We start from the raw sequence: 12337 nt of genomic DNA on the forward strand, positions 1-12337 counted from the left end.
CAGACAATAAACTCTGCAAAGTATATATACAAACCAAAAACTTTCCCTCCAATTTGCCAATAGGGGGCTTATTAGTTTTTATCTGATCCAATATTGATACAGTTTATTCTCAATGTATTATCCAGTTCACCTGTGTCAGGTTTTGCTGTGTGGTGGCCAGGACATGTATGACAGGTTTGGGGTGGTAGCGGTCGTTGTCCTGCCGTACGTTGGTGACGGTGGGGAAAGCTGAAGGGGGAGAAGGAGTGAGGATGGGGGGTACAGGTCGAGGCTCCGGAGGCTGGAGAATCTCCTCCTTAACATCGCCCTCCACCTGGGAACTGGAGGGAGATGGAGAGGGAGAGGGGAGAGAGAGAGAGAGAGAGAGAGAGAGAGAGAGAGAGAGAGAGAGAGAGAGAGAGAAAAGACAGAATCAGTTTACAGCGGCAAATCCAAATAGGATTTTCACTGAATGGATTTCACACACGCACGCACGCACGCACGCACGCACGCACGCACGCACGCACGCACGCACACACACACAGACTCTTTATATTTTTAATGAGAAATTTCACTTTAAAAAGAACCCATCAAGTAATCAAGACTATTCATAAAAACAGAGATGGAAAAAGACTGACAGAAATTTCATTAAAATAAATCCCCTCATATTTTACTATTACAGTATAACATGCTGAAATGCTGAAGCATAAACACAGATTATTAAATAAATATTATGTCAAAAGTTGTGCATATGAGACAAACTGTCATTGGAACATTGGAAACTGGGAAGTTTAATATTTTGAAGACTATAGATGAGGCACTGTAGGAAATGAAAATGAAAAAGGCAGAAATACTCACATCTGGATAATCATGTTTAAATAATTCTCTAACTTAACAGGAATGATGAAACCAAAATGTATGATGAAATAATCAGCATATTAATTAAGTTAATATATGAAGGAAACAAAAAGACCGGTTTCTGTTCCATCATTGCGATGACTTATTCCACCACTAGGTGGCAGGAAAAAATGGAAGCAAAGTGCTTGTTGCTATGGCTGAGACAAATTACATGTCTTCAAATGCTGGGTTTCCAGTGTCAAATAGCTCTTGCACATTTCTGTGGGTTTAAGGGTGACATGTTCCCCTGCTGTGAAGCAAGAAGAACAAAAAGAATCTGAATCACCACTACAGAGTTCATCCCTCCACATGCAACAGCTTATTGTGGTACTGCTGGTCCACCCCAAAGAGGTGTTGGTTCTCTTCTCTCACAAAGACTGATCCGGCTGCTGGCAGCAAACTGACATTACAAATATGTTTTGGTCTAGAATACTTTGTTCTGCTTTACATGTAAGAACGCACAGACAACAGTGCAGTGCTAATGTAAGGAAGGAAATTTCTATTCACACTATAATTTTTCAACAAATTCTACAGCATACAGAGATGTTTTACTTGATATTGCTCTTTGCTCTTATTATAACCAGATATAACAGATACAGGTGTGGGTGTGTGAGTTATATACAGGATACTGAGGTTGTGACCCACACAGCGACATAGAGGTGGAAAGCTACATGTAAGGATATTTCCAACGTGGAACATACATTTACACATGCATATGTATATTGTACATAGATAAATACACAGACAAAAGAGTGAGAGGATGTGGTGTGCCAAATAAAGAGCACATGACTGAAGCAAGGCTCCAGCCTAGAGCTGCACATGACACTGTGTGTGTGTATGTGTGTGTGTGTGTGTGTGTATCAGAGAGATAGATAGAAACTAAGACAGAAAGCACGATTATGTATGAGAGAGAAAAAGACAAAGAGAGAGGATAGCTACTAGCAAGAAACATTGGGGATTTCCTTCTCTACAGAATACACATCTAGGAGTTGCAGCTGTGTACAAGGCGTCCTCTTACAGCCAGGGCACATACTCGTGTCTTGATTCACCTCAACATTAAGCAGATCCCTTATTCGCCTACCATCTTATTACTTAATGATTCTTCTAGTTTGGACCTACCTGCTAAACTGAAACGCCTTTTTTTTGGCTGGCCTCACTGCCGCTAAAAGGCTAATAGCATGCAGATGGAAACCTCCCCATTCGTTATCTCTAAAGAAATGGTTGTTAGATTTCATAGATATAGCCATTATGGAACGTTGGGCAGCTAACTTACATCAGGCCAATCCCGAAAACATTGCTTGTTGGGATGATGCCATCACTTCCTTAAAATCATTATTGTAGTTATCTCTGGTTTTCACCTTGGGTCCTGTGGGTGGGTGGGTGGAGGGGAGGGAAGGGAAGGGGATGTTGGCACTCCTTGTATATATTTTCTCATTTATTTTATCTCTTTTCATTTTTTTTTTTTTTTTTCTATCACTCAATGCTACTGATTATAACTGATGTTTTATCAGTAATATTACTGTTGTTATCTTTTTGCTACAGTATCATTTCTTATTCTTTGGTATTACTGTTGCTATTTTTTTTTTTTGTTTGTCTGTTTTGTTTTGTTTTGTTTTGTTTTGTCTAATTAATGTCTGCCACATCTCTGTTTGTCTGTTTTCTGTTTTATTAACTATATGGAAAAAACAATAAAAGAATTGATCACAAAAAAAAACAAACATTAAGCCGTGTTAAAACAACACCAGTAAAAAAAATCAATGTTAATTGACTGTCTAAATACACTCCCAAAGCTTTTCTTGAATGAAAACATACATTACCGCAATAAAGCCACAAAATTATTCTTGCCTTACTCATCTTTTTTGCCTAAGCAAACTAACCATACATTGTACAACAACACAAATGATACCCAATGGGCTATTGTTTCCACAGGGAAATGAATCATTCACACGCTACAGAGTTTATCCTGGTCCTATCCCTCTGAGATCAAAGCTGAAACTTTAATGATCCCCATGGGGGAAGTTAGGTTGCTGCAGGAGCAAATAGTCATAAGTCATACAAGGGAAAAAAATTAATTAAGAATATAGTAAATGTGGGGTTATATAAACAACCAACATTCAAATATTCTGTATAATATATGAATGAGGTTTGTTCTTCAAACTTTTATGAGAAACTTTGGCAACACTGCCAATATACCTCATTACAACCAATCTTGCTATTTCTGCTTTATCCACTTTCATTCTGACACAAAGACTGACATTATGCAATAAAACAAATGTTAGCTCTACATGTATTTTGAGGTTGTAAAGTTGTTTTTGTTGTTGTTGTTTTGTTTTGGGTTTTTTTTGCTTCTCTAGTAATGTTTATACACAAGCAAAACATATCTGCACTTTACATCAAAATTAGTTATGAAAGTTGAGAAGAGCTTTTTTTGCTAGGCAAATTCTCTAGTAATCTATGTGGCTATGTTGAAAAATGTATACGACCAAATTGACTGCGGGTAGGTGCTTCAAAGCTGCAGCAGAAACACAGTAAACACAAACATAGCAGTGCAGCATAGCTAACAATGTGTTCCATTTCTTTTGCTTTGCCCTGAAGCATAAATACATTAAAAACTTTCTTACTGCTTTGGCATGCAGATGACACAGTGAGAGCTATGTACAAAACCACAGGCACAGTAACATTATGCACACAGGAATATAGAGCACAAATGCATACGCAATATTCACACAAACATATACCAAAACAGACACACACTTTACCAGTCATGCGCACACAAATATACACAACCACACCACCCACACTCAAAACATAAATGTAGGGAACACACACACACGGACATGACAAGTGTGCTGTGCCCTCTGCATGTGTGCTTCTGAGAGAAATTCTGCATTTTTAATGACAGCTCAGAGCGCTGGTTCACAGTGGGACCTGCATACATTCGCAGGAGGTCGGATCCACTGGAAAAATGACAGAGTTGTGAGAAACACACTTCCTGGTATCAGGTTGTGTTGAGGACAGAAACATACTGTGAAGACAACCAAGAAAAGTAGCACACTTCACACTCTAGATAACCATTCAAAGCACATTTAGACCACTGCTGAGACAAATCTGTAATGCATTCTTGTTTGCCTGCAATATGAGATGTATGGACTGTTATGTCTGTCTTGAAATTGTAAGAATTAATATCCTGGTAATGCTAGCAGGTACAGCGACAGAATTGTATCAGCTCAAGTAAACACAGGGACACTGCAGGACTTTCAATAGGATTTTCAGCCGTTGCCTTTATTTGCATTATCTTTAAGACTTTTTTAAAAGCCTTAAAAATCACAGAAGAAACTGTCCTGTATTGTGATACTCAAGCGGCGCAGTTTTATTGGTCCAAGGACCAATTCAACACTCAAGACTTTGTCTTAAGTCCAATTTGTCTTAATTCCAAAGGACAAGGTCCAGGCTTAAATGCACAAAGATGAAGCAGAAGAAACTGAACAGAGTTGTGTAGATTGCCATCCTCTAGACTAACAGTTCTCAACCTGGGGTCCTTGGACCCAAAGTTAACAACCTTCCTCAAGAAAGGTCCCCAGAAAAATGGGAAATATTTTAATTTCACTATTATCTAACTGATTAGAAGTTAGTCAAATGAAAGAATATATAAGAATGACTACTCTGGCCACAGGTTTCACACTCTTCAATGTTAATGTTCCAATCTATTGTAAAAACAATTCTGGAATAACTAAATCTTATCAGATGATGTTCAAATTGACACTCTAGAAGTAAAGTTAGATTCAACAACTCACTGGACTGATGAGAGAGCAGCAATCAAGAAAAGAGAAGCTACCACAGTTATATTTTTAGTGGTATGTGACTGTGGTATTTTTTTTTTGTTAATCAAATCAACTTAGAATCAATGACACTAAATTTGGATTTTGCAAGATAGTATGAATTTGCCCATACTGAAAATACTGGGTAGTGAGTGAACTAAGAGAGCTTGATTTCTTTAAAGGACATTTGTTTTGTATGGATGGGCTGTGGGAATGTGTGTGTATGTGTGTGTGTGTGTGTGTGTGTGTGTGTGTGTATGTGTATGTGTATGTGTGTGTGTGTGTGTGTGTGTGTGTGTGTGTGTGTGTGTGTGTGTGTGTGTGTATAAAAGAGCCATGACTCATGATGTGTGTCCTTGATGCCAGCCTCATTGGAATTCCTGCACTATCTCACTCAGACACGCACACACACAAACATACGCGCACACAACCTCCTCCTACACACACCTACATCACTGCAGGGACACAGGGGGAGAGTGTGGCCGGTGGAATGTGGAATATGTTGGTAAAAATAGTCCTGACCATCACTGGAATACTCTCAGGCTTAAACTAGGCCTTGACATTGTTTCTTCAGGAAACTAAGGGATGACAAGGACAGAGAAAAAAAACAGGGACACAGAGACATGAAGAGAGTGAAGTGGTGAGAGAGAGAGAGAGAGAGAGAGAGAGAGAGAGAGAGAGAGAGAGAGAGAGAGAGAGGGAGAGACAACAACCCAAATATTCCTGACAACTGGGCTGTCCCATTTCCAGGGAAGCTTCCTATTCTGGTTGCATTTCTGAATAGGAAGATCAAATTTACATGTTTTAGTTAGGGCAGGAAATGAAACTTCAGGCAACAGATCAGTTCCTGGTAAAGTCCAAAATTAGGACAGACAAATGTTTGGTTTCCCATAAAACAGACTGGAACAAGAGACCAAATAAGCCAGCAAGAGAAATGGTGCAAAACATTAATAACTCTGCTGAGGTCATGTGTTGCTCAGATAAATTATTATTGTTACCACCAGTCAAACAAGATAACTTATTAGGAAGGCTCAGAGTTTGATATCAATTTGAAAAGATGCTATCTCTGGAATGAGGAACGCACACGTCAATGCAGCTGCAAACATAAACACCAAGATAAACACAGAACCATTCACTCTCTCACTCACACACACCTCTAACATGTACCAACAGAGGTTAAAGGATAATATTACAGACTAGGGTATTTTAGGTAATACAGAGTAACAGTACTTCCAGAAACAGACAGCAAAGCGAAACAGCCTCCTGGTAACAAGAAATCCCTGTGAGATAAAAGCAACAATGCTGAGGCAACTACTTAGACACTGATGCTCATCAGATTTGTTCAAAAAGTTGTTCTGTGTATCACTGCATTGACAAGAAAGAGGTTGTAACTTCTATGGATAAATCATAAGGAGAGGGAAAGAGGTAGAGCGGATAAACTGAGTGAGAGAAAATAGAGCACAACTCCTGCAAGGCATGTATAGCAAAATTAAAGATCAGAGGAGAAGGAGAGGAGGGGTGCAGCACTGCTTAGCAGAAAAGTGAGGAGAGAGGATGAGAAAGGAGAGTAGAGGGACAGAGACAGAAAACCTGTCAAGGCAGGAAAGACTGAAAAAGAAGTAAGAGAGAGGGAAAAAGCAATAGAGGGAAAGAGAAAGAGCATGCCTCTGTGTGTGCATTTCATATGTGTTACATGCATATTTATGTGCTCTCAAAGGGGGGTGAAAGATAAGACAGCTCTATTTCAACTAACCCTAGGGTGGGGAGGCGTTCAATGCTATATAGTGCTGGATCGTGTTGCAGAGCATTGCAAAAAGATGTATAAATATAGCTCTTCCTCCTCCGGCCAGAACAGTAGTTAATAGCCAAACTGAAGTAAACTACAGTAAAGTGGAGGCCTCGTGTGTGTGTGTGTGTGTGTGTGTGTGTATATGTAGTCACAGGGAATTCATGTTTCAAACAGCATTAGTTGCTTTGGGGGAAAAGAGCTTCTGCTGTGTGTTTAGTCAACTTTTCTTTTTTCTTTTTTTTTTTGTAATTTTTCGCCTTCCTACCAGCAAACACAGCACCCATTGTTTTCAGTGACTGGCCACTTCACACCTACTGTTCACTGCTGTCCATTCAGCTGTGTGGAGGAAGGGTCATTCTAATGTTGAACTACATCCATTGTCCAAATGACTGGACAAATGTGATTTCCAAGTTGTACAACTTAGAAACTAACTGCAAACTCACTCAGCTAAGAGAACTGACGTGAACAGCCTAGTAAATTTTAACTCTGAAGCCAATAAAATTGTTGTAGAAATAGCTGTTCTTGTTACAAAACAAACAAAAAAGACAAATGTGTCACTCTTCCAAAACAGGCCAAACATAATATGTGACAAATGAGTGTTACCTGCGTATGCGAGGCGGTTTCGGCGGCGGTGTGTCCCATCGCTCGTCATCTGACTGGTGGCCTGTCTTGTCTGGACTACTCTCATCCTGGACACGCACAAAAATACATACAAATAAAGAAAAACACACAAGCATGTAGACACACACATTTTTAAAAAGTAACTCAAACTTTTAGATGCAAATTTGTCTTCACAGTGGGGGCGTGCAACACAAGAAATGCAAAGCATGCATCTGTGCAAAGTGTAAGGGGTGCAGTGTAGACTAGCACCCTGACATCTCTGAAGAAATTACATGTGTAAGAGGCTTTAGGTGTGTCTAGGTCAGACACACACACACACACACACTCACACACACACTAAACCATATATCTTCCCTATATACATAGACATGATTAGTATTTGCTAGATCTGCTTGTCACTTAATTTGTTTTGTTGCATTGTCAACATATTCAGTATTGAATTGAGGAGTAATTTTCAAAGCCCATGGTAAAGACTGTTTTTAAATTGTTCAAATGTGAAACATCTCAAGCTTTATACATTCTTCTTCTCTCTACTTTCCTTTATCTCTCAACTCTCTCTGTTTCCCCCCTTCTTCCTTCAAAACTGCTGCAGAAATTCTCTCTCTACTCCTCCCAGCTAATTTTCTCTCCTCTGAGGTTCTTCCTCCTCCTTATCCTCCCTCTTCCCCCCGACTCATTAATCTGTCTTTCATTGCTCTTGTAATAAGAGAGAAGATGACGGATCATCTTTAGTAAATGCAACTCATGACAGAGGGGCAAAGCAGGCAACTTAAGACCTGTGCAAGTGTGTGTGCGTGTGAGAGAGGAACTGATTTGAGAGAATTCAGTGTAGATAAAGTTAAAAGCAGGGTCAAATTAGGTCTCCTCTGGCTGTGCGTGTATGTATTGTGAGAATCAACTTGGTAGGGATACTTCCTGTGAACAATAATGGCTATGTGTGAACAGATGTGTGTGTGTGTGTGTGTATGTGTGTAGGACCATTGTTAGTACTGTCATTAAGGATATCATTCCAGTGTTGTCAGAGTCTTTCTGGGTGTCTTACTCATTGACAATGGCTGACTGGACATGAGTCAATGTGTGTATGGCCTGAGTCAGTGCAGCACACTGATAAAGTGAAGCCAACTGTGCACACGTACACACACTGTGTGTATGTGTGTGCGTGTGTGTCTGTGGTTTGCTCTTGAACTTTGTGGGGTATGGAAAGTATAAAGTCAACTACTGCCCACTTCTAAAAACACTGCTGCATTCCACAGTATGCACCATTTGGGAAAAAGTGACACCTACTGTTAAAAAAACAACTGATGACACAAACAAATGATGGTGACTTCTCAAACACAGTAAGTAACTTAAGCCCTTGGTTGACAAAATTACATTTTTACAGACTGGCTGTTTCATATTTTATACACAATGAGTGATGAATTTCATTATTTTCCCCTATAATACATGTAGAGCACTTTGGAAATCAACATAATCAAGTACATATTTTAACATTCTAGGTTAAGGGTTTAGAGAGTGAGTGTCAGCCAGTCCGTATGCTAGTACAGTAACTAAAATATGTGTTGCATGGGTCCCTGTTTCCCAGCGGAAGAGTGTCTATTCTCAGGCTCACAGTGCATTATGGGAGTGTGGTGATGTCATCACAGCTTCCTAAACAGGAAGTGCGCTTCTGGAAAGCAGCCAATGCATTCTCTCACTGTCTGTCTCGTCTGTCTGTCTCCCTGTGTGTGTCTCCCTCTCATTCATCTCTTCTCTTGCTGTGCCTGCTCAAACACTACAGCAGGGGGGAATGGCGGATCAGAGTCTGCTTGTTCATTGATCTGTTCACCTTTCTGTCATGTGTGATAGCTAAACATTGCTGACTGCAATTTGACAAAACGTCAAGCAATGATGTATCATTACACTCCAGCATTTTCAAAATCATGGTGACTGGTCCAGCTGAGCTGTGACAATTACAGGTTAACACAAGGTGACATCACTCATCTCACACAAAGTGTTTACTGTAGCCTTGGTTTTTTTGGTAATATGTTATTTTTGAGGCTCAACTGTGTTTAGAGCAGTTCTTGGCATGGTTGCACTGGGTGGGACAAGAGGAGATGGACAAATAAGTCCATGTATGTCTGTGTGCTGTATATGAAGCTGGGGTACACAGAATGAGGGAGGATGCTGTGTAGTGAGTTGGAATGAGAGCAGCAATGACCAACAGTCAAGATCTTTATTTTGCGCTTTTAAAAACGCGTAACTGTGTGCCACCTTCTGATACTCTGAAGTAGAAGAGATCTCTCTCCTTTCTCTCTCTCTTCCTCTTGTATCTGTGAACATAAGTTTTTTCTATAGGCCTCTCTCCCCCCTCCACTTTCCTCTTCCTCCTACCCTCTTCTTCTCCCCTGTGACTTAATTATTTGTGTTTTTTCCCTCTAAGAGTATGTTACTGAGTGACTTCCTGTCTTTCTTTAACACCAGACTGTGTGTGTGTGTGTGTGTGTGTGTGTGTGTGTGTGTGTGTGTGTGTGTGTGTGTGTGTGTGTGTGTGTGTGTGTGTGTGTGTGTCATACCATGCCATCATGTATCTGTGTGTTTGTGGGACTCTCCAGTAGCTTCAGTTGTTTCTCAAAGAGTTGAGCGATCGCTCTATGAACTAACTCATACTGCTCCTAGAGAGAGAAACAGATATAAAGAGTGGAGGAAGAGAAAGGAGTTGCAGGCGCAGCAAAAAGGAGGGCAAATAGGAGAAGGGAGAGAATAGGGAAAATAAGTCCAAGTAAAAATGAAGACAATAGGGCTAAAGTGAGTCAATACAACAAAAATATAAATTCATTCTACACTCAAAAACACAAGGCTAAAAATACACAATGTGCAAAAAACTGTTCAATGACCATCACCGATTTACACCATAAATATGCAAAGCTACTAAAGTGAATAATTGAATAATCTGTTGGCAGCAGACAAAAAACAAACTGAGAATGCAATTAACTCAGATCCCTGCAGACGAGCTAAATGTTACACCCAATTTCCAAAAACGCAGTTGAGATTTGGTTTCAACTTATTAACAGCAACATTTTTTATTTCACACAGTGCATGTAAACCTACAGACAGTCCTTGCAGACTCGTGTTGTTTGAACCTTTTAACAGATTCTCAATCTATTTCCCAAACGAGGTCTCATAGTTGTTAAAAGCAAAATGTGGTCACAACTCCTCAAGGTAGGGACTTGATGGTTCTCATAAAAAGACTGATAGCCATTTTCAAAATAAGAGCAACTTAATAAAAACAGCAGGTGGAAGTCCATTCATTTAACAAGATATGAACATCAAACAAGCTGTTTGATTTCTTTTTTTGCAGACGTGTAAAATGTAACAACAGCAGGGCACATTACCTTCCTGCACACAATCATTAATTTGCTAAGCTGCCTTTACATCATCGTTCCATAGGATACAATATGCTAGTTTAAACCGGCCACAATGCAGTCTGAACACATGATAACCTCCTGCGTGTAAGACCAAATACAAATAATACAAAACTGTAGACACAAACCTTGGTCTGAACAGCAGAGTGTCGTTGCGTCCTCATTTCTTGAATCAACCGGAACACATTGAAGTCTTCTGGTATCTTCTGTAAACCACACAAAAGAATAAAAGGGTTAATTCTTTCTCGACTCTGCTGTTTAATTCTACACAAGGGAGGATTCACCGCTCAATGTGCTCATAAGATAACACATACTCTGTATAAAGCGTGCGTGTGTAGGTATGTGTATTTGCAGGTATGCGTGTGTTTGTAGGTATGAGTGTGTGTGGGAGTGTGTTTATATCCACATACCCCAGCTTTGAGGAGGTTCCATGTGTAGTCAATAGCACAGATAGCACCCGTCCTCCCACAGCCCGCACTGCATAGACAGAGGTAGAGTTTAGATTCACTGGGGTCACACTCTCTCATCACAAATACACACTCACAAAGAAAACACACTCTTCACAGGTGCCCACTCAGAGACTTCTATTCTTGTGGCAACATCTAGCCCATAATATAGGCTTGGGCAATATCCAAAATTTAATATTATTATATAGTGCCATGAAAATTTTGCAATATTTGATGTTGTCCCCAAACCCAACTCCCAAAAATGTCCTAAAATAACTGAAGAAAATAATGCATATTAGTGGTTACAGGGACATGCCTTCTGTACATAGGGAAAATAACCCATCACACTTGTACACAACCCATCCTCAAGACAGGATAGAGAAAGGAGCTGCACAGAAGCTGGGATCATGTGGCATCATGTCTGACACACACACAATCATAAAACTTCATCTCATGCTGTTAGAGAATCCTCTGCTAGTCTGTTGAAGTAGCACAGTTGCTCCACACATGCATGTCTCTCTGACTCAAGGTTACTCTCCACACACACAGACACACAGCTTTATATCCTGCTGTGTAACAGAGGAACCAGGAAATGTCCTCAGGCTGCTCATTATACCTGATTATACAAACATGGAGACTCTGTGTGTGTGTGTGTCCTCTGCTGCACACTCAGACGTGTGTGTGTGTGAGAGAGAGAGAAAGAGGGAATCAGTGAACCAAATACCTAGCCTGGATCTAGTCTAATGAATCATTCCCTTTTGTATTCATATACGCGGTTTGACCACTTGAATGTCTTCACTTATGGGACTGGCACAGGTGACTGCGAGGCTGTTTTCCTGAATTTATTGATTGCGGCCTGATGACATTCAAATCTTCCACCAAGACCAACCTTACTAGTCATTGTGGCAAAGAGTTTTAAGAGGAGCTTTAGAGCTGCCTCACTAAGATGGGTGCATATGAACACAGACTAAAAGTGTTTCGCTCAAGATGAAGCCCAAAAGTTCCACAGTCCTATTCTGGCATGTCATTAAAATATACAGTAGACAGAGATTCTCTTGTTTGTTTATAAAGTGCAGCCTGAGGCCACTTTTCATGGCGACTGCTGTGTTCTTGTAGCTGCTGAGCTGTAGCCTGTTTGCTGCCACACTACAAACAGGCTGGCATTTTGGGTACACCAGTAAAGAGCCAATGGCCACTTACAGCAATCATAAGTACTACTACAAGAGGTTCACCCATCCAAAAAATCCAAAACAGCAGCAAAGATGTTAATTATAGAGAAATCACCTACTGTCTGATTTTGAAATAGTATATTATTCAATGGAGACATTGAAACCAAAGATGAAATAGCACAAATTTGATGGTAGTGGTAAAATGCAGCTAATGAGA

General features: G+C 40.1%; 1 protein-coding gene across 1 annotated transcript in view; it reads right to left on the reverse strand.

The window, feature by feature from the left end:
* The window catches only part of LOC115354955 (tyrosine-protein phosphatase non-receptor type 12-like), a 47614-nt gene that overhangs the window by 11881 nt on the left and 23396 nt on the right, over positions 1-12337 (reverse strand). Inside the window, 5 exon segments of the mRNA XM_030045514.1 lie at positions 131-320; positions 7087-7172; positions 9657-9755; positions 10634-10711; positions 10916-10982. Of these exon segments, the coding sequence (XP_029901374.1) occupies positions 131-320; positions 7087-7172; positions 9657-9755; positions 10634-10711; positions 10916-10982 (520 nt within the window).

Source organism: Myripristis murdjan, chromosome 23 (assembly GCF_902150065.1).
Source record: "Myripristis murdjan chromosome 23, fMyrMur1.1, whole genome shotgun sequence".
Taxonomy (NCBI): Eukaryota; Metazoa; Chordata; class Actinopteri; order Holocentriformes; family Holocentridae; genus Myripristis; species Myripristis murdjan.